General features: G+C 32.6%; 1 protein-coding gene across 4 annotated transcripts in view; it reads right to left on the bottom strand.

The window, feature by feature from the left end:
* Positions 1–25,070, bottom strand: part of LOC139766950 (pseudouridylate synthase 1 homolog) — a 150,477-nt gene that overhangs the window by 97,875 nt on the left and 27,532 nt on the right. For all 4 annotated transcript variants that reach the window (XM_071696021.1, XM_071696022.1, XM_071696020.1 and 1 more), the window contains exon 5: positions 22,389–22,555. In XM_071696021.1, the coding sequence (XP_071552122.1) occupies positions 22,389–22,555 (167 nt within the window). The remainder of the gene's footprint in view (positions 1–22,388; positions 22,556–25,070) is intronic.

The raw sequence follows: 25,070 nt of genomic DNA, 5'->3' as shown, positions 1-25,070 counted from the left end.
AAGTATTTTTCATAATGAATACAAATCTGGTGTTAAAATATCATTACTAGTCTTTATGAAACTATATCAATCTGTTAAATGAATTGATTTAAAAGATATTTTCTGATCCTTCGCATTGTATTTACTAAGTATGTATCGGGTACTGCGAGCATTATGATACATATTTTCCATAATTATTTCAAGTGTAGAATTATTTGAATATCTTATCTTTCAACTTTAAAACAAAAAGATTTTGAGTTTAAAAAAACCCTTCAATTTTTGGCATATCTCTAAGAAAAATAGATTTCCTTTAAAAGCTCATTATAAGAAGTATTTTTGATATTAAATACAAATCTGGTGTTAGAATATCGTTCAGTAGTCTTTATGACACTATACTAATCTAATAGATGAATTCATTTTAGAAATATTTTCTGATCCTTCGCATTGTATTTACTAAATATGTATCAGGTACTGAGAGCATTTTGATACATTTTCCATGAATGTTTCAAGTGTAGAAGTATTTGAATATCTTATCTTTCAGTTTTCAACCAAAAAATTTTAGAGCTAAAAAGTACCCTGAAATATTATCTTCAATTTTTGGCATATTTCTAGGAAAAATAGACTTCCTTTGAAAGGTCATCATAAAAAGTATTTTTCATACTGAATACAAATCTGGTTTTAAAAAATCGTTTAGTCGTCTTTATGACACTATATTAATTTGTTAAATGGGTTCATTTCGAAAATATTTTCTGATACTTCGCATTGTATTTACTAAGTATGTATCAGGTACTGAGAGCATTATGATATATTTCCCATGATTATTTCATGTGTAAAAGCTTTTTATTTGAACATCTTATCTTTCAATTTTCAAACAAAATAATTTAGAGCTAAAAAATCACCTTCAGTTTTTGGCATTTATACAAGAAAAATCGATTTCCTTTAAAAAGACATTACATGAAGTATTTTTCAGGCTGAATACTTATCAGGTGTTATAGTATCTTTAGGTCGTCTTTATGACATTCTATTAAGCTTTCAAATGAATTGAAGTTTAAATATTTGTTGTTCCTTTGCATCGTATTTATTAGGCATGCATTGGTGACTAAGAGCATTATGATATATTCTCCATGATTTTTTCAAGTATAGAATTGTTTGAATATCTTATCTTTCAGTTTTAAAACAAAAAGTATTTTAAGCTAAAAAATACCCTGAACTATTTATTACCTTTAATTTTTGGCATTTTTCTCAGAAAAATAGATTTCCTTTGAAAATTCATGATAAGAAGTATTTTTCATGCTGAATACAAATCTGGTGTCAAAATTTCGTTTAGTTGTTTTTAAGACATTCATTTAAGTGGTTAAATGAAGTCAATTTACAGATTTTTTTGCTCCTTTGCATCGTATTTACTGGGTATGTATCAGGTACTGAGAGCATTATGATATATTTTCCATGGTTTTTCAAGTATATAAGTGTTTGAATCTCTTATCTTTCAATTTAGATAAAAAACGTTTTCTGAGCTAAAAAAAATACACCGAACTACTACCTTTGATTTTTGGCATTTTCCTCAAAAAATATATTTCCTTTAAAAACTCATTATAATTCGTGTAATTATATTAACTCATTATAATTCGTGTAATCTGAGCAAAATATTATCCAAGTAGCCTTGGATTTTTCCTGATTTTTCAAAACATAGATTTTCTGAAAATTTCAGCATAGATGTTTTTACGTCTGCTGAATAAGAATCTGTGGTCAAAACCTTAAACTTCGTGTAATTACTCGAGTAATTAGCATATTAATATAATTATATTTAAGATTAAGTATGTAATTAAGCGCTTAATTTTACGAAATGCAGCATTTTGACTCGAAATCCTTTATCGCAATATAGAATAAGACATATTCCTAGATTTTCATTAAAATCTGAAGAAGTTGAAAATCTGAGCAAAATATTATCCAAGGCCTTGGAGTTTTCTTGATTTTTTTGAAAAAATAAATTTTCCTCAAATTTGCAATTTAGATGTTTTTACGTCTGCTGAATAAGAAACTGTGGTCAAAACTTTAAAATCCGTGTAATTAGTCGAATAATTAGCATATTAATATATTCATAATTAATATTAAGTATGTAATTTAGCGCTTAATTTTACGAAATGCAGTCTTGTCACTCAATATTATTAATCACCATACAGAATTCGACATATTCCAAGACTTTCATTAAAAGCTGAAGAAGTTGAAAATCTGAGCAAAATATTATCCAAGCCTTGGATTTTTCGTTTTTCTTTTTTTTTTTTTTGAAAAAATAGATTTTCCTGAAAATTTCAGCATAGATGCTTTTACGTCTGCTGAATAAGAATCTATGGTCAAAACCTCAAAATTCGTGTAATTAGTCGAGTAATTAACATCAATATAATTATAATCAATATCAAGTATGTAATTAAGCACTTAATTTTACGAAATGCAGTCTTTTGACTCGATATCCTTAATCACCATATAGAATACGACATATTCCCTGATTATCATTAAAATCTGAAGAAGTTCAAAATCTGAGCAAAATATTATCCAGGCTTATAATATAGCCTTGGATTTTTCTTGATTTTTTGAAAAATAGATTTTCCTGAAATTTTCAGCATAGATGTTTATACGTCTGCTGAATAAGAATCTGTGGTCAAAATCCTATAATTCGAGTAATTAGTCGAGTAATTAGCATATTAATATAATTATAATCAATATTATGTAATTAAGCGTTTAATTTTATGAAATGCAGTATTTTGACTCGATATCTTGAATCTCCATATAGAATACGACATATTCCCTGATTATCATTAACATCTGAAGAAGTTGAAAATCTGAGCAAAATATTATCTTGATTTTTTGAAAAAAGATAGATTTTCCTAAAAATTTTCAGCATAGATGTTTATACGTCTGCTGAATAAGAATCTGTGGTCAAAACCTTAAAATTCGTGTAATTAGTCGAGTAATTAGCATATTAATATAATCATAATTCATATTAAGTATGTAATTAAGTGCTTAGTTTTACGATACGCAGTCTTGTGACTCGATATCCTTAATCAACACATGGAATACGACATATTCCCAGATTTTCATTAAAATCTAAGCAAAATATTATCCAAGTACCCTTGGATTTTTCTTGATTTTTTTTCATAATACAGATTTTTCTGAAAATTTCAGCATAGATGCTTTCACGTCTGCTGGAGAAGAATCTACGGTCAAAACCTTAAACTTCGTGTAATAAGTAGAGTAATTAGAATATTAATATAATTTTAATTAATATTAAGTATGTAATTCAGCTCTTAATGTTACGAAATGCAGTCTTTTGACTGGATATCCTTAATCACGATATAGAATACGATGTATTCACAGATTTTCACTAAAGTCTGAAGAAGTTGAAAATCTGAGAAAATAATTTAGAATTTTAGGCCTTGGATCTTTTTTCATTTTTTTCATAAGAGATTTTTCTGAAAATTTCAGCATAGATGCTTTTACGTCTGCTGAATGAGAATCTATGCTCAAACCCTCAAAATTCGTGTAATTAGTCGATGAATTAACATATCAATATATTTATAATTAATATCAATTATGTTTAATGGGGAGGTGATAACAAGTAGTGGTGATGTGAGAAGGAGATGGAGTGAGTATTTTGAAGGTTTGTTGAATGTGTTTGATGATAGAGTGGCAGATATAGGGTGTTTTGGTTGAGGTGGTGTGCAAAGTGTGAGGGTTAGGGAAAATGAGTTGGTAAACAGAGAAGAGTAGTAAAAGCTTTGCGGAAGATGAAAGCCGGCAAGGCAGCAGGTTTGGATGGTATTGCAGTGGAATTTATTAAAAAAGGGGGTGACTGTATTGTTGACTGGTTGGTAAGGTTATTTAATGTATGTATGACTCATGGTGAGGTGCCTGAGGATTGGCGGAATGCGTGCATAGTGCCATTGTACAAAGGCAAAGGGGATAAGAGTGAGTGCTCAAATTACAGAGGTATAAGTTTGTTGAGTATTCCTGGCAAATTATATGGGAGGGTATTGATTGAGAGGGTGAAGGCATGTACAGAGCATCAGATTGGGGAAGAGCAGTGTGGTTTCAGAAGTGGTAGAGGATGTGTGGATCAGGTGTTTGCTTTGAAGAATGTATGTGAGAAATACTTAGAAAAGCAAATGGATTTGTATGTAGCATTTATGGATCTGGAGAAGGCATATGATAGAGTTGATAGAGATGCTCTTTGGAAGGTATTAAGAATATATGGTGTGGGAGGCAAGTTGTTAGAAGCAGTGAAAAGTTTTTATCGAGGATGTAAGGCATGTGTACGTGTAGGAAGAGAGGAAAGTGATTGGTTCTCAGTGAATGTAGGTTTGCGGCAGGGGTGTGTGATGTCTCCATGGTTGTTTAATTTGTTTATGGATGGGGTTGTTAGGGAGGTAAATGCAAGAGTCTTGGAAAGAGGGGCAAGTATGAAGTCTGTTGGGGATGAAAGAGCTTGGGAAGTGAGTCAGTTGTTGTTCGCTGATGATACAGCGCTGGTGGCTGATTCATGTGAGAAACTGCAGAAGCTGGTGACTGAGTTTGGTAAAGTGTGTGAAAGAAGAAAGTTAAGAGTAAATGTGAATAAGAGCAAGGTTATTAGGTACAATAGGGTTGAGGGTCAATTCAATTGGGAGGTGAGTTTGAATGGAGAAAAACTGGAGGAAGTGAAGTGTTTTAGATATCTGGGAGTGGATCTGGCAGCGGATGGAACCATGGAAGCGGAAGTGGATCATAGGGTGGGGGAGGGGGCGAAAATTCTGGGAGCCTTGAAGAATGTGTGGAAGTCGAGAACATTATCTCGGAAAGCAAAAATGGGTATGTTTGAAGGAATAGTGGTTCCAACAATGTTGTATGGTTGCGAGGCGTGGACTATGGATAGAGTTGTGCGCAGGAGGATGGATGTGCTGGAAATGAGATGTTTGAGGACAATGTGTGGTGTGAGGTGGTTTGATCGAGTAAGTACCGTAAGGGTAAGAGAGATGTGTGGAAATAAAAAGAGCGTGGTTGAGAGAGCAGAAGAGGGTGTTTTGAAATGGTTTGGTCACATGGAGAGAATGAGTGAGGAAAGATTGACCAAGAGGATATATGTGTCGGAGGTGGAGGGAACGAGGAGAAGAGGGAGACCAAATTGGAGGTGGAAAGATGGAGTGAAAAAGATTTTGTGTGATCGGGGCCTGAACATGCAGGAGGGTGAAAGGAGGGCAAAGAATAGAGTGAATTGGAGCGATGTGGTATACCGGGGTTGACGTGCTGTCAGTGGATTGAATCAAGGCATGTGTATGGGGGTGGGTTGGGCCATTTCTTTCGTCTGTTTCCTTGCGCTACCTCGCAAACGCGGGAGACAGCGACAAAGCAAAAAAAAAAAAAAAAAAATCAATTATGTATTTAAGCGCTTACTTTTACGAAATGCGGTCTTTTGACTCGATATCCTTAATCACCATATAGAATACGACATATTCCCTAATTATCATTAAAATCTGATGTTGAAAATCTGGATCTTTCTTGATTTTTTTGAAAAAATAGGTTTTCCTGAAATTTTCAGCATAAATGTTTTTACGTCTCCTGAAAAAGAATCTGTGGCCAAAACCTTAAAATTCATGTAATTAGTAGACTACTTAGGATATTAATATAATCATAATTAATAGTATGTAATTAAGCGCTTAATTTTACGAAATGAAGAAATTTGATTCGATATCCTTAATCACCATATAGAATACGACATATTCTCTGATTATCATTAAAATCTGACGAAGTTGAAAATCTGAGCAAAATATATATTGGCCTTGGATTTCTCTTGATTTTTTTCAAAACATAGATTTTTCTGAAAATTTCAGCGTAAATGCTTTTACGTCTGCTGAATAAGAATCTGTGGTCAAAACCTTAAAATTCGTATAATTACACGAGTAATTAGCATATTAACATAATTATAGTTAATATTAAGTATGCAATTACGCGCTTAATTTTAAGAATTGCAGTCTTTTGACTCGATAACCTTAATCACCATATAGAATACGACATATTCATTAATTATCATTCAAATCTGAAGAAGTTGAAAATCTGAGCAAAATATTATCCAAAATATTATACGTCTGATGGATTTTTCTTGATTTTTTTGAAAAAATAGGTTTTCCTGAAATTATCAGCATATATGTTTATACGTCTCCTGAATAAGAATCTGTGGTCAAAACCCTATAACTCGTGTAATTAGTCGAGTAATCAGCATATTAATATAATAATCAATTTTAAGTATGTAATTAAGCGCTTAATTATACGAAATGCAGATTTTTGACTCGATATCTTGAATCTCCATATAGAATACGACATATTTCCTGATTATCATTAAAATCTGAAGAAGAAAATTTGAGCAAAATATTATCTTGATTTTTTTGAAAAAATATATTTTCCTGAAATTTTCAGCATAGATGTTTATACGTATGCTGAATAAGAATCTGTGGTCAAAACCTTAAAATTCATGTAATCAGTCAAGTAATTAGCATATTAATATAATAATAATTAATATTAAGTATGTAATTAAGCGCTTAGTTTTACGATATGCAGTCTTGTGACTCGATATCCTTAATCACCATATAGGATACGACATATTCTCAGATTTTCATAAAAATCTGAAGAAGTTGAAAATATTATTCTGAAAATATCAGCATAGATGCTTTTACGTCTGCTGAATAAGACTCTGTGGTCAAAACCTTAAAATTCGTGTAATTAGTCGAGTAAATAGCATATCAATATAATTATAATTAATATTAAGTATGTAATTAAGCTTTTAATTTTAAGAAATGCAGTCTTATGAATCGATATCCTTAATCACCATATAGATTACGACATATTCCTTGATTATCATTCAAATCTGAAGAAGTAGAAAATCTGAGCAAAATTTTATCCATAATATTATGTCTGATGGATTTTTCTTGATTTTTTTGAAAAAATAAGTTTTCCTGAAATTATCATTATAGACGTTTATACGTCTGCTGAATAAGAATCTGTGGTCAAAACCCTATAAATCGTGTAATTAGTCGAGTAATTAGCATATCAATATAATTATAATCAATATTAAGTATGTAATAAAGCGCTTAATTTTATGAAATAAAGTCTTTTGAATCGATATCCTTAATCACCATATAGAATACGACATATTCCCTGATTATCATTCAAATCTGAGGAAGTTGAAAATCTGAGCAAAATATCCAAGGCTATATCCTGGGATTTTTCTTGATTTTTTGAAAAAAATAGGTTTTCCTGAAATTTTCAGCATAGATGTTTCTACGTCTGCTGAATAAGAATCTGTGGTCAAATCCCTATAATTCGTGTAATTAGTCGAGTAATTAGCATATTAATGTAATCAAAATCAATATTAAGTATGTAATTAAGCGCTTAATTTTACGAAATGCAGTATTTTGACTCGATTTCTTGAATCTCCATATAGAATACGACATATTCCCTGATTATCATTAAAATCTGAAGAAGTTAAAAATCTGAGCAAAATATCATTTTGATATTTACTCGACTAATTACACGAATTTTAAGGTTTTGACCACAGATTCTTAATCAGCAGACGTAAAAACATGTATGCTGAAAATTTCAGGAAAATCTATTTTTTCAAAAAGATCAAGAAAAATCCAAGCTTTGGATAATATTTTGCTCAGATTTTCAACTTCTTCAGATTTTAATGATAATCAGGGAATATGTCGTATTCTATATGGTGATTAAGGATATCCAGTCAAAAGACGGCATTTCATAAAATTAAGCGCTTAATTACATACTTAATAATAATTATAATTATATTAATATGCTAATTACTCTATGCTGAAATTTTCAGAAAAATCTATGTTTTGAAATAATCTAGAAAAATCCAAGGCCACAGCCTTGGATGATATTTTGCTCAGATTTTCAACTTCAGATTTTAATGATAATCAGGGAATATGTCGTATTCTATATGGTGATTAAGGATATCGAGTCAAAAGACTGCATTTCATAAAAGTAAGCGCTTAATTAATACTTAATATCAATTATAATTATATTAATATGCTAATTACTCGACTAATTACACGAATTTTAAGGTTTTGACCACAGATTCTTATTCAGCAGAAGTATAAACATCTATGCTGAAAATTCCAGGAAAATCTATTTTTTTCAAAAAAATCAAGATAGTATTTTTCTCAGATTTTAAACTTCTTCAGATTTTAATGATAATCAGGCAATATGTCGTATTTTATATGGAGATTCAAGATACCGCATTTCGTACAATTAAGCGTTTAATTACATACTTAATATTGATTATAATTATATTAATATGCTAATTACTCGACTAATTACACAAATCATAGGGTTTTGAACACAGATTCATATTCAGCAGAAGTAAAAACATCTATGCTGAAATTTTCAGAAAAATCTCTTTTTTCAAAAAAAAATCAAGAAAAATCCAAGGCCTTGTAAACTATTTTGCTCAGATTTTCAACTTCTTCAGACTTTAATGAAAATCTGTGAATACATCGTATTCTACATGGTGATTAACTATATGAAGTCAAAAGACTGCATTTCATAACATTAAGAGCTGAATTACATACTTAATATTAATCATGATTATATTAATATGCTAATTACTCTACTAACTACACGACGTTTAAGGTTTTGACCACAGATTCTTATTCAGCAGTCGTGAAAGCATCTATGTTGAAATTTTCAGAAAAATCTGTATTTTGAAAAAAATCAAGAAAAACCCAAGGCTACTTGGATAATATTTTGCTTAGATTTTCAACTTCTTCAGATTTTAATGAAAATCTGCGAATATGTCGTATTCTATATGGTGATTAAGGATATCGAGTGAAAGTACTGCATTTCGTAAGATTAAGCGCTTAATTACATACTTAATATCTATTATAATTATATTAATAAGGTAATTATTCGACTAATTACACGAATTATAGGGTTTAAGCCACAGATTCTTATTCATCAGACGTATAAACATCTATACTGAAAATTTCAGGAAAACCTATTTTTTCAAAAAAATCAAGAAAAATCCAAGGGATAATATTTTGCTCAGATTTTCAACTTCTTCATATCTTAATGATAATCAGGGAATAGTTCGTATTCTAAATGGTGATTAAGGATATTGAGTCAAAATACTGCATTTCATAAAATTAAGCGCTTAATTACATACTTAATATTAATTGTAATTATATTCATGAGCTAGTTACTCGACTAATTACACGAATTTTAAGGTTTTGACCACAGATTCTTATTCAGCAGATGTAAAAGCATCTACGGTGAAATTTTCAGAAAAATCTATATTTTGAAAAAAATCAAGAAAAATCCAAGATTAAGCGCTTAATTACATACTTAATATCTATTATAATTATATTAATAAGGTAATTATTCGACTAATTACACGAATTATAGGGTTTAAGCCACAGATTCTTATTCATCAGACGTATAAACATCTATACTGAAAATTTCAGGAAAACCTATTTTTTCAAAAAAATCAAGAAAAATCCAAGGGATAATATTTTGCTCAGATTTTCAACTTCTTCATATCTTAATGATAATCAGGGAATAGTTCGTATTCTAAATGGTGATTAAGGATATTGAGTCAAAATACTGCATTTCATAAAATTAAGCGCTTAATTACATACTTAATATTAATTGTAATTATATTCATGAGCTAGTTACTCGACTAATTACACGAATTTTAAGGTTTTGACCACAGATTCTTATTCAGCAGATGTAAAAGCATCTACGGTGAAATTTTCAGAAAAATCTATATTTTGAAAAAAATCAAGAAAAAGACTTGGATAATATTTTGCTCAGATTTTCAACTTCTTCACATTTTAATGATAATCAGGGAATAGTTCGTATTCTATATGGTGATTAAGGATATCGAGTCAAAAGACTGCATTTCATAAATTAAGCGCTTAATTACATACTTAATATTAATTATAATTATATTCATATGCTAATTACTCGACTAATTACACGAATTTTAAGGTTTTGACAACAGATTCTTATTCAGCAGATGTAAAAGCTTCTATGGTGAAAATTTCAGAAAAATCTATATTTTGAAAAAAAATCAAGAAAAATCCTAGGCCTTGGATAATATTTTCCTCAGATTTTCAACTTCTTCAGATTTTAATGATAATCAGGGAATATGTCGTATTCTATATGGTGATTCAAAATATCGAGTCAAAATACTGCATTTCGTAAAATTAAGGGCTTAATTACTTAAAATTGATTATAATTATATTAATATGCTAATTACTCGACTAATTACACGAATTATAGGGTTTTGACCACAGATTCTTATTCAGCAGACGTATAAACATCTATGCTGAAAATTTCAGGAAAACCTATTTTTTCAAAAAAATCAAGAAGAATCCAAGGCCTTGGATGATATTTTGCTCAGATTTTCAACTTCTTCAGATTTTAATGAAAATCTGTGAATACATCGTATTCTATATGTTGATTAAGGATATCAAGTCAAAAGACTGAATTTCGTGAAATTAAGAGCTGAATTACATACTTAATATTATAATTATATTAATATGCTAATTACTCTACTAATTACACGAAGTGAAAATACTGCATTTCGTAAGATTAAGCGCTTAATTATATGCTTAATATCAATTATAATTATATCAATAAGCTAGTTACTCGACTAATTACACGAATTTTAAGGTTTTGACCAGATTCTTCTTCAACAGACGTAAAAGCATCTATGCTGAAATTTTCAGAAAATCTAGGTTTTGAAAAATTCTAGAAAAATCAAAGACTACTTGGATAACATTTTGCTCAGACTTTCAACTTCTTCAGATTTTAATGATAATCTGTGAATATATCGTATTTTATATGGTGATTAAGGATATCGAATCAAAAGACTGCATTTCAAAAAATTAAGCGCTTAATTACATACTTAATATTAATTATAATTGTATCAATATGCTAATTACTCGAATAATTACACGAATTTTAAGGTTTTGACCACAGATTCTTATTCAGCAGACGTAAAAGCATCTATGCTGAAATTTTCAGAAAAATCTATATTTTGAAAAAAAATCAAGAAAAATCCAAGGCTATAGCCTGGATAATATTTTGCTCAGATTTTCAACTTCTTCAGATTTTAATGATAATCAGGGAATATGTCGTATTCTATATGATTTTTAAGGATATCGAGTCAAAAGACTGCATTTCATAAATTCAAGCGCTTAATTATGTACTTAATATTATAATTATATTAATATGCTAATTACTCAACTAATTACAAAAATTATGGGGTTTTGACCACAGATTCTTATTCAGCAGACGTATAAACATATATGCTGAAAATTTCAGGAAAACCTATTTTGTCAAAAAAATCAAGAAAAATCCAAGGCCTTGGATAATATTTTTCTCAGATTTTCAACCTCTTCAGACTTTAATGAAACTCAGTGAATACATCGTATTCGATATGGTGATTAAGGATATCAAGTCAAAAGACTACATTTCGTATCATTAAGAGCTGAATTACATACTTAATATTAATATAATTATATTAATATGCTAATTACTCTACTAATTACACGAAGTGAAAATACTGCATTTCGTAAGATTAAGCACTTAATTACATACTTAATATCAATAATAATTATATCAATAAGCTAGTTCCTCGACTAATTACATGAATTTTAAGGCTTTGACCAGATTATTATTCAGCAGACGTGAAAGCATCTATGCTGAAATTTTCAGAAAAATCTGTTTTAAAAAAATCTAGAAAAATCAAAAGCTACTTGGATAATATTTTTTTCAGATTTTCAACTTCTTCAGCTTTTAATGAAAATCTGGGAATATTTCGAATTCTATATGGTGATTAATATCGAGTCAAAATACTGCATTTCGTAAAATTAAGCGCATAATAACATACTTAACATTATGATTATATTAATATGCTAATTACTCGACTAATTACACGAATTTTAAGGGTTTGACCACAGATTTTTAATCAGCAGACGTAAAAACATCTATGCTGAAAATTTCAGGAACATCTATTTTTTTCAAAAAATCCAAGGATAATATTTTGTTCAAATTTTCAACTTCTTTAGATTTTAATGATAATCAGGGAATATGTCGTATTCTATAAGGTGATTCAAGATATCGAGTCAAAATACTGCATTTCGTAAAATTAAGCGCTTAATTACATACGTAATATTGATTTCAATTATATTAATATGCTAATTACTCGACTAATTACACGAATTATAGGGTTTTGACCACAAATCCTTATTCAGCAGACGTATAAACATCTGTGCTGAAAATTTCAGGAAAACCTATTTTTTCAAAAAAAAAATCAAGAAAAATCCAATATTTTGCTCAGATTTTCAACTTCTTCAGATTTTAATGATAGTCAGGGAATAAGTCGTATTCTATATGGTGATTAAGGATATCGAGTCAAAAGACTGCATTTCATAAAATTAAGCGCTTAATTACATACTTAATATTAATTATGATTATATTATGCTAATTACTCGACCAATTACACGAATTTTAGGGTTTTGACCACAGATCCTTATTCAGCAGACGTATAAACATCTATGCTGAAAATTTCAGTAAAACCTATTTTTTCAAAAAAATCAAGAAAAATCCAAGGATAATATTTTGCTCAGCTTTCAACTTCTTCAGATTTTAATGATAATCAGCGAATATGTCGTATTCTATATGGTGATTCAAGATATCGAGTCAAAATACTGCATTTCGTAAAATTAAGCGCTTAATTACATACTTAATATTGATTATAATTATATTAATGCTAATTACTCGACTAATTACACGAATTATAGGGTTTTGAACACAGATTCTTATTCAGGAGACGTATAAACATCTATGCTGAAAATTTCAGGAAAACCTATTTTTTCAAAAAAATCAAGAAAAATCCAAGGATATTATAGCTTGGGATAATATTTTGGTCAGCTTTTCAGCTTCTTCAGATTTTAATGACAGTCAGGGAATATGTCGTATTCTACATGGTGATTAAGGATAGCGAGTCAAAAGACTGCATTTCATAAAATTAAGCGCTTAATTACATACTTAATATTGATTACGCTTATATCAGTATGCTAATTACTCGACTAATTACACGAATTTTAGGGTTTTGACCACAGATTCTTATTCAGCAGACGTATAAACATATATGCTGAAAATTTCAGGAAAACCTATTTTTTCAAAAAAAATCAAGAAAAATCCAAGGATTATATTTTGCTCAGATTTTCAACTTCTTCAGATTTTAATTATAATCAGGGAATATGTCGTATTCTATATGGTGATTAAGGATATCGAGTCAAAAGACTGCATTTCGTAAAATTAAGGGCTAAATTACATACTTAATAATTATAATTATATTAATATGCTAATTACTCGACTAATTACACGAATTTTGAGGTTTTGACTACAGATTCTTATTCAGCAGACGTAAAAACATCTATACTGAAATTTTCAGAAAATATCTTTTTTCAAAAAAATCAAGAAAAATCCAAGGCCTTGTAAACTATTTTGCTCAGATTTTCAACTTCTTCAGACTTTAATGAAAATCTGTGAATACATCGTATTCTATATGGTGATAAAGGATATCAAGTCAAAAGACTGCATTTCGTAACATTAAGAGCTGAATTACATACTTCATATTGATTATAATTATATTAATATGCTAATTACTCTACTAATTACACGAAGTTTAAGGTTTTGACCACAGATTCTTATTCAGCATACGTGAAAGCATCTATCGTGAAATTTTCAGAAAAATCTGTAATTTGAAAGAAATCAAGAAAATCCAAGGCTACATGGATAATATTTTGCTCAGATTTTCAAATTCTTCAGATTTTAATGAAAATCTGTGAATATCTCGTATTCTATATGGTGATTAAGGATATCGAGTGAAAATACTGCATTTCGTAAGATTAAGCGCTTAATTACATACTTAATATTAATTATAATCCCATCAATAAGCTAGTTACTCGAGTAATTACAAGAATTTTAAGATTTTGACCAGATTATTATTCAGCAAACGTAAAAGCATCTATGTTGAAATTTTAAGAAAAATCTATGTTTTGAATAAATCTAGAAAAATCCAAGGCTATAGCCTTGGATAATATTTTGTTCAGATTTTCAACACCTTCAGCTTTTAAAGAAAATCTGGGAATATGTCGAATTCTATATGGTGAGTAATAATATCGAGTCAAAATACTGCATTTCGTAAAATTAAGCGCTTAATTACTTAATATTAATTATAACTATATTAATATGCTAATTACTTGACTAATTACACGATTTATAAGGTTTTGACCACAGATTCTTATTCAGCGGACGTATAAACATCTATGCTGAAAATTTCACGAAAACCTATTTTTTCAAAAAAATCAAGAAAAATCCATAATATTTTGCTCAGATTTTCAACTTCAGATTTTAATGAAAATCTGGGAATATATCGTATTCTATATGGTGATTAAGGATATCGAGTCACAAGACTGCATATCGTAAAACTAAGAGCTTAATTACATATTTAATATTATGATTATATTAATATCCTAATTACTCGACTAATTACTCGAATTTTAAGGTTTTGACCAGAGATTCTTATTCACCAGACGTAAAAGCATCTATGCTGAAATTTTCAGCATACGTGTTTTTACGTCTGCTGAATAAGAATCTGTGGTCAAAACATCAAAATTCGTGTAATTAGTCGAGTAATTAGCATATCAATATAATCATAATTAATATTATGTAATTAAGCGCTTAATTTTACGAAATGCAGTCTTTTGACTTGATATCCTTAATCATCATATAGAATACGATATATTCACAGATTTTCATTAAAGCCTGAAGAAGCTGAAAATCTGAGCAAAATAGTTTACAAGGCCTTGGATTTTTCTTGATTTTTTTTTTTTAAATTTCTTTCTGAAAATTTCAGCATACATGTTTTTACGTCTGCAGAATAAGAATCTGTGGTCAAAACCTCAAAATTCGTGTAAATAGTCGAGTACTTAGCATATCAATATAATTATAATTAATATTATGTAATTAAGCGCTTAATTTTACGAAATGCAGTCTTTTGACTCGATATCCTTAATCACCATATAGAATACGACATATTCCCAGATTTTCATTAAAATCTGAAGAAGTTGAAAATCTGAGCAAAATATTATCCAAGGCCTTGGATTTTTCTTGATTTTTTTCAAAACATAGATTTTTCTGAAAATTTCAGCATACATGCTTTTAGGTCTGCTGAATAAAAATTTGTGGTCAAAACCTTAAAATTCGTGTAATTAGTCGAGCAATTTTAAGCATGTAATTAAGCGCTTAATTTTACGAAATCCACTATTTTGACTCGATATCCTTAATCACCATATAGGATACGACATATTCCCAGATTATCATTAAAATCTGAAGAAGTTGAAAATTTGAGAAAAATATCCAGGCCTTTGATTTTTCTTGATTTTTTGAAAATATAGATTTTCCTGATATTTTCAGCATAGATGTTTATACGTCTGCTGAATAAGAATCTGTGGTCAAAACCTTAAAATTCGTGTAATTAGTCGAATAATTAGCATATTATAATCATAATTAATATTAAGTATGTAATTAAGCGCTCAATCTTACGAAATGCAGTCTTTTGACTCGATATTATCAATCACCATATAGAATTCGACATATTCCCAGATTTTCATTAAAATTTGAAGAAGTTGAAAATCTGAGAAAAATATTTGGATTTTTCTTGATTTTTTTGAAAAAATAAGTTTTCCTGAAATTTTCAGCATAGATGTTTATACGTCTGATGAATAAGAATCTGTGGTTAAAACCCTAAAATTCGTGCAATTAGTCGAGTAATTAGCATATTAATATAACTATAATCAATATTAAGTATGTAATTAAGGGCTTAATTTTACGAAATGCAGTATTTTGAGTCGATATGTCTAATCACCATATCGAATACGACATATTCCCTGATTATCATTAAAATCTGAAGAAGTTGAAAACCTGAGCCTTGGATTTTTCTTGATTTTTTTGAAAAAATAGATTTTCCTGAAATTTTCAGCATAGATGTTTATACGTATGCTGAATATGAATCTGTAGTCAAAACCTTAAAATTCGTGTAATTAGTCGAGTATTTAGCATATTAATATATTCATAATTAATATTAAGTATGTAATTAAGCACTTAGTTTTACGAAATGCAGTCTTTTGACTCGATGTTATTAATCACCATATAGAATTCGACATATTCCCAGATTTTCATTAAAAGCTGAAGAAGTTGAAAATCTGAACAAAATATTAAATAATCCAAGTAGCCTTGGATTTTTCTAGATTTTTTCAAAACATAGATTTTTCTGAAGATTTCAGCATAGATGCTTTTACGTCGGCTGAATAAGAATCTTTGGTCAAAACCTTAAAATTCGCGTAATTAGTCGAGTAATTAGCATATTGATATAATTTCTTTCTTTCTTTTCTTTCATACTATTCGCCATTTCCCGCATTAGCGAGGTAGCGTTAAGAACAGAGGACTGGGCCTTTGAGGAAATATCCTCACCTGGCCCCCTTCTCTGTTCCTTCTTTTGGAAAATTAAAAAAAAAAAAATGAGAGGGGAGGATTTCCAGCCCCCTGCTCCCTTCCCTTTTAGTCGCCTTCTACGACACGCAGGGAATACGTGGGAAGTATTCTTTCTCCCCTATCCCTAGGGATATAATTATATTGATATAATTATAATTAATATTAAGTATGTAATTAAGCGCTTAATCTTACGAAATGCAGTATTTTCACTCAATATCCTTAATCACCATATAAAATACGACATTCGCGGATTTTCATTAAAATATGAAGAAGTTGAAAATCTGAGGAAAATATTTGGGTTTTTCTTTTTTTTTTTTTTTTTTTTTTTTTGATAAAATAGGTTTTCCTGAAATTTTCAGCATAGATGTTTATACGTCTGATGAATAAGAATCTGTGGTCAAAACCCTAAAATTCGTGTAATTAGTCGAGTGATTAGCATATTAAAGCTCTTAATTTTACGATATGCAGTATTTTGACTCGATATCTTGAATCACCATATAGAATACGACATATTCCCTGATTATCATTAAAATCTGAAGAAGTTGAAAATCCGAGCAAAATATTATCCAAGGATTTTTCTTGATTTTTAATAATGCACCAATACCACAGCTCCCTTTCCACATCCAGGCCCCACAGAACTTTCCATGGTTTACCCCAGACGCTTCACATGCCCTGATTCAATCCATTGACAGCACGTCGACTTCCACTTCCATGGTTCCATCCGCTGCCAGATCCACTCCCAGGTATCTAAAACACTTCACTTCCTCCAGTTTTTCTCCATTCAAACTTACCTCCCAACTGACTTGACCCTCAACCCTACTGTACCTAATAACCTTGCTCTTATTCACATTTACTCTTAACTTTCTTCTTTCACACACTTTATCAAACTCAGTCACCAGCTTCTGCAGTTTCTCACATGAATCAGCCACCAGCGCTTTATCATCAGCGAACAACAACTGACTCACCTCCCAAGCTCTCTCATCCACAACAGACTTCATACGTGCCCCTCTTTCCAAAACTCTTGCATTCACCTCCCTAACAACCCCATCCATAAACAAATTAAACAACCATGGAGACATCATACACCCCTGCTGCAAACCTACATTCACTGAGAACCAATCACTTTCCTCTCTTCCTACACGTACACATGCCTTACATCCTCGATAAAAACTTTTCACTGCTTCTAACAACTTGCCTCCCACACCATATATTCTTAATACCTTCCACAGAGCATCTCTATCAACTCTGTCATATGCCTTCTCCAGATCCATAAATGCTACATACAAATCCATTTGCTTTTCTAAGTATTTCTCACATACATTCCTCAAAGCAAACACCTGATCCACACATACTCTACCACTTCTGAAACCACACTGCTCTTCCCAATCTGATGCTCTGTACATCCCTTCACCCTCTCAATCAATACCCTCACATATATTTTACCAGGAATACTCAACAAACTTATACCCCTGTAATTTGAGCAATCACTCTTATCCCCTTTGCCTTTGTACAATGGCACTATGCAAGCATTCCGCCAATCCTCAGGCACCTCACCATGAATCATACATACACTGAATAACCTTACCAACAAGTCAACAATACAGTCACCCCCTTTTTTAATAAATTCGACTGCAATACCATCCAAACCTGCTGCCTTGCCGGCTTTCATCTTCCGCAAAGCTTTTACTACCTCTTCTCTGTTTACCAAATCATTTTCCTTAACCCTCTCACTTTGCACACCATCTCGACCAAAACACCCTATATCTGCCACTCTATCATCAAACACATTCAGCAAACCTTCAAAATACTCACTCCATCTCCTTCTCACATCACCACTACTTGTTATCACCTCCCCATTAGTCCCCTTACCTGAAGTTCCCATTTGCTCCCTTGTCTTACGCACTTTATTTACCTCCTTCCAAAACATCTTTTAATTTTCCCTAAAACTTAATGATACTCTCTCACCCCAACTCTCATTTGCCCTCTTTTTCACCTCTTGCACCTTTCTCTTAACCTCCTGCCTCTTTCTTTTATACATCTCACACTCATTTGCATTTTTTCCCTGCAAAAATTGTCCAAATGCCTCCCTCTTCTCTTTCACTAATAATCTTACTTCTTCATCCCACCACTCACTACCCTTTCTAATCAACCTAACTCCCACGCTTCTCATGCCACAAGCATCTTTTGCGCAAGCCATCACTGCTTCCCTAAATACATCCCATTCCTCCCCCACTCCCCTTACCTCCTTTGTTCTCACCTTTTTCCATTCTGTACTCAGTCTCTCCTGGTACTTCCTCACACAAGTCTCCTTCCCAAGCTCACTTACTCTCACCACTCTCTTCACCCCAACATTCTCTCTTCTTTTCTGAAAACCCCTACAAATCTTCACCTTCGCCTCCACAAGATAATGATCAGACATCCCTCCAGTTGCACCTCTCAGCACATCAACATCCAAAAGTCTCTCTTTTGCACGCCTACCAATTAACACGTAATCCAACAACGCTCTCTGGCCATCTCTCCTACTTACATACATATACTTATGTATATCTCGCTTTTTAAACCAGGTATTCCCAATCACCAGTCCTTTTTCAGCACATAAATCTACAAGCTCTTCACCATTTCCATTTACAACACTGAACACCCCATGTATAACAATTATTCCCTCAACTGCCACATTACTCACCTTTGCATTCAAATCAACCATCTCTATAACCCGGTCTCGTTCATCGAAACCACTAACACAAATATTCAGCTGCTCCTAAAACACTTGCCTCTCATGATCTTTCTTCTCATGCCCAGGTGTATATGCACCAATAATCACCCATCTCTCTCCATCAACTTTCAGTTTTACCCATATCAATCTAGAACTTACTTTCTTACACTCTATCACATACTCCCACAACTCCTGTTTCAGGAGTAGTGCTACTCCTTCCCTTGCTCTTGTCCTCTCACTAACCCCTGACTTTACTCCCAAAACATTCCCAAACCACTCTTCCCCTTTACCCTTGAGCTTCGTTTCACTCAGAGCCAAAACATCCAGGTTCCTTTCCTCAAACATACTAGCTATCTCTCCTTTTTTCTCATCTTGGTTACATCCACACACATTTAGACACCCCAATCTGAGCCTTCGAGGAGGATGAGCACTCCCTGCATAACTCCTTCTTCTGTTTCCCCTTTTATAAAGTTAAAATACAAGGAGGGGAGGGTTTCTGGCCCCCCGCTCCCGTCCCCTTTAGTCGCCTTCTACGACATGTGAGGAATGCGTGGGAAGTATTCTTTCTCCCCTATCCCCAGTGAATGTTATTTATTTATATTTATTATACTTAGTCACTGTCTCCCACATTAGTGAGGTAGTGCAAGGAAACCGATGAAAGAATGGCCCAACCCACCCACATACACATGTATATACATAAATGCCCACATACGCACATATACTTTCTTATACATTTCAATGTATATGTTACAAAGGCAAAGGGGATAAGAGTGATTGCTCAAATTACAGGGGTATAAGTTTGTTGAGTATTCCTGGTAAATTATATGGGAGGGTATTGATTGAGAGGGTGAAGGCATGTACAGAGCATCAGATTGGGGAAGAGCAGTGTGGTTTCAGAAGTGGTAGAGGATGTGTGGATCAGGTGTTTGCTTTGAGGAATGTATGTGAGAAATACTTAGAAAAGCAAATGGATTTGTATGTAGCATTTATGGATCTGGAGAAGGCATATGATAGAAGTGATAGAGATGCTCTGTGGAAGGTATTAAGAATATATGGTGTGGGAGGCAAGTTGTTAGAAGCAGTGAAAAGTTTTTATCGAGGATGTAAGGCATGTGTACGTGTAGGAAGAGAGGAAAGTGATTGGTTTTCAGTGAATGTAGGTTTGTGGCAGGGGTGTGTGATGTCTCCATGGTTGTTTAATTTGTTTATGGACGGGGTTGTTAGGGAGGTAAATGCAAGAATTTTCGAAAGAGGGGCACGTATGAAGTCTGTTGTGGATGAGAGAGCTTGGGAGGTGAGTCAGCTGTTGTTCGCTGATGATAAAGCGCTGGTGGCTGATTCATGTGAGAAACTGCAGAAGCTGGTGACTGAGTTTGGTAAAGTGTGTGAAAGAAGAAAGTTAAGAGTAAATGTGAATAAGAGCAAGGTTATTAGGTACAGTAGGGTTGCGGGTCAAGTCAATTGGGAGGTAAGTTTGAATGGAGAAAAACTGGAGGAAGTAAAGTGTTTTAGATATCTGGGAGTGGATGTGGCAGCAGATGGAACCATGGAAGTGGAAGTCGACGTGCTTTCAATGGATTGAACCAGGGCATGTGAAGCGTCTGGGGTAAACCATGGAAAGTTCTGTGGGGCCTGGATGTGGAAAGGGAGCTGTGGTATCGGTGCATTATTACATGACAGCTAGAGACTGAGTGTGAACGAATGGGGCCTTTGTTGTCTTTTCCTAGTGCTACCTCGCACACATGAGGGGGGAGGGGGTTGCTATTCCATGTGTGGTGAGGTGGCGATGAGAATAAATAAAGGCAGAAAGTATGAATTATGTACATGTGTATATATGTATATGTCTGTGTGTGTGTATATATGTCTACATTGAGATGTATAGGTATGTATATTTGCGTGTGTGGACGTGTATGTATATACATGTGTATGTGGGTGGGTTGGGCCATTCTTTCGTCTGTTTCCTTGCGCTACCTCGCTAACGCGGGAGACAGCAACAAAGCAAAATAAATAAATAAATATATAACATTCACACTCATTGTTTGCATCTTTTACAGTCTCACATAACTGTGGACTGGTATCCTTTAATTCAACAGAGGTTAGCTTTGTCAAGGGTACTGAAATGACTGTCCAGTTATACTGCATTTGAAAAACTGCAAAAACATCCAGTTGATCCTCTTTGTCTTATAAATCATATCTCTGTGTAATGGGACCCACATGCATTTATCAATCTAATCAATTATCCCTAGTATTAACATTATCAAAAACTAGGATACACATTCTCTAACAAAGTCGATACTTAGCATTCTGAAGTAGGTAGTGGTTGGTAGGCAGCCACCAACTGGTAATACCCATCTGGGTATCAGGAGGGTTAGTGATGGCTACATAGTGAGCCAGCACTTCAGCAGTTGTCAAACTGCACTCCTCAGACCCAGGTAACTATCTCTTCATTCTTCCTCACCTAAACATGACTGCATTCCGTCACGTGGACATACAATCTCCCCTTGTCACACACAAAAATTGATAACACTAAACTTGCCCAATTCATCTTCATAACTACAGATTTTCCCACAGTTGGTGCTATGCATTAGTGCTGCCTTTCAGCAAAATGGTAGGAGTAAAAGACAGAAGTAGTTAGGAACATTAAACCGGAACACAATGTAGAAATGTTAGGCAGAAGTAGTACACAGGAACATTATGTGGAAGCATTAGGTAACAGTAAGTTGGAACATTAAATAGAAGCAGTCAGCACGGATGTTGGGTAGGAACCTCCGAAAACACTGTGCTAGAGGCGCCCTCTGCCAATGGCCTGTTAACGGTGAGGCACTAAATTGCTAAGAAGTAGCTAAAGTTTGCCAGTTATGGAGACTCTTTTGCTGTGGCCACCCCCTTGAGAGAGTTCCCTAAGGGAGTAGGCATCATAGATATAGACAGACAGATATATTTTGCTTCAAATGACTTGTATGAAAAATCTTCAACTTTTGAAATATGAATGAATCCTAACAAATATGGAATACCAACTGGTTTAATGAATAATGCAAGATAAATATATATGATACATCTACACCATCTAAATCCAGCTCTAACCTACCTCTGTAAAAGGAGCAAAGGCAAATGTTGGGCACAAATATGAATAAGTGCGTGAGTCACACCATAATTTGCAGTTAAAAGCCCTTGTAGTTCGATATGTAGCCATCACACGGATCTGATCACACAAGTGTTTACTGATTTCTTCCTTCATATTAGGCACATTTCCAGCTGCAAATATAAGTGAAAGTGATATTCATTAATCAAAAATCTACAGACTTGGAAGGAACTTGATAAAAAATTTACAGTATACTGAATTCAAAGAACATTAGCACTGATTCAGAAGGTAAAAGGTTTCTCTTATAGATATAAACATATCTAAAATTTCAAGCCAGAAAGATTAATATGTTCCATCACTTTACAGCATTCATTATGCAAAATGGTGAAGAGACATGGAAGTAATCTAAAAGTACATATGGGCCACTACACCAAAGGATGGAAGGAGTGGGTGAGTGGATACACAAATACATTAAGGTATAATGATGTAACATTTTAAAGCATGAGGCATTACTGAAATCTTGAGTAGTCTGAAAAAAATGGAGATAAAAGACAAAAATGAACCTGAGAAATCAATACCTGTCACTGTAACTGAACATGGCTTAATCCTGAATTCATATTGCAATAGCATTCTTCTGTTATATCAGGAAAAGAATGTTATGTAGCTTTTATGCAAAGATTATACAAGGTGAGACTTGGAAGATTGAGTAAATAAACTTGAAACTAAAAGAAGAGGATTTTGGAAAATGGAAACTTTCGCAAAAAGAGTTTTAGTAGTATGGAGTTAGCAAAAAGATGACTTTGTGGAGGAAAGGAGTATTCACTATGAAAGTCTTAAACAATTCTAAGCCAATGCAGAATAGCAGAAAAAGTCAAGGAGGTGGACTCATAACACTCATTCACCACAACATCTCATTCACAGACACCACTTAGTGCATGAAACATGAGAATCAATGACACCATTTTTTAATAAATATCAATGAAAATAAAACCAAAACACTTACTACACCATTATAAAAACCTATATACTTCATCTCACCACATGCCATCCCAGATACACTCCCTAACTACTGAACCTGAACACACTCAACACCTATTTCTGTTGTGATTTCAATAGCCACCATCCTGCATGGCTCCTCACTAGCACCCAGGATCCCCAAGGTGATCTGCTCATAAAACACCTGCAATCTTTCAACATTATCACCCACTACAACCAGCTAACTACACTTCAAACCCGCCATTTCCAACAGCCAACCTCACCAGACATTACCTTTTGCACTCCAATACTGCACACTATACAAATTATTCTCTGACTGCTTACCTATACAGCCAACTGCAAAAACATACATAAACTTTAAGAAAGTAGATTGGCCAATATTCACAAAAAATGTGGAGACAAACTTCAAAACTTATTTCTATATAATTTCCTATACTTCCATGAAGCCATTTCACACTTCATCAACACCAACAACCATGCTAAATAAAAAACACATACCATAAGGACTGAGAAAGTAATATAATGCAAACTTTTATCCACAGATTGCAGAACTCATAGCAAAGAAACACAAACAGATAAAACCACCCACCAACAACAAAGATCATAAAACAAATTCAAATAAACATCATCACCAACCTAATTCTTAAAAACCAAGCAGCAAACTGACACTCCTTACTTGAAACTGTTTATGTACCACAAAACCAAGACCAATGAATTTTGGTTAACAATAAAGAAATTCTACACCATATAGGGTGAAGGGTAAAAAAAAAAAAAGAGGAAATGCACACTAAAAATTGCTGAAGGCTATGGAACAGCCAGATGCAGTTTCCATGACAACCAAAAAAAGGAGAAATATTGGTAGTTATAACCAAGGCATAAGGGGGCAACCAATTACAGTTGCATTTGCCTTGGAGTCATTAAGCCAAGAAATACTTACAAAATCATGGTGAAATTCAGATGGATATTCATCAAATGTGATAAATCCAAAGAAGAAGTAAAAGCAGAGAGTACAGCTATGAAGACAAAAAACTGGAGTTGTGGAAACTAAGATTACTAAAGAGATAAGATCTCACCTGTTCTACCCAGAATGATACATGATAGCAAGAAAGGAGGAGAAAAGAGAAAGCAAAGGAGAGGGAGGATTAGCCCTCTTAATAAAAGAGACCCTGAAGTGTCAAGAAATAGAGGAAGATGGCCCATTCAGACAATTTATAATGAGAGTAGTCACTATAAGGAAGAGCACAGTGGTTGTTATTATTCTATAATCCTACAAAGAAATGCAACATTCTGGAACAAATATATAATGATAGTAAAGTATTGATAATAGGGAGTCTCAACAATAAGGGGCCAGACTTGGGGAATTTGGATACTCATGGTGTTAAAAGAGTCATGAAGACTACAAGTTTTACAATGCACAGAGGAAAATTTCCTTTGCTAACAAGTTAGGATTCCTTTGCTAACAAGTTAGGATTCCTTTGCTAACAAGTTAGGATTCCTTTGCTAACAAGTTAGGATTCCTTTGTAAACAAGTTAGGGTGCATGATAGGATGAAAGAGAATGATACACTATCAGTGCTAGATCTTATCCTCACACATACTAGCATGGATACTGAGAAAATATATCTGAAACACAAGTTGAAAGAAGTGATCATGTAATGCTCAATTTGAATATGAGGTAAAAAGACATTAAAGG

This window comes from Panulirus ornatus, chromosome 4, assembly GCF_036320965.1.
Source record: "Panulirus ornatus isolate Po-2019 chromosome 4, ASM3632096v1, whole genome shotgun sequence".
Lineage (NCBI taxonomy): Eukaryota > Metazoa > Arthropoda > Malacostraca > Decapoda > Palinuridae > Panulirus > Panulirus ornatus.
Note: the sequence above shows the minus strand (reverse complement) of the source record. Positions and strands in the feature narration are given on the sequence as shown.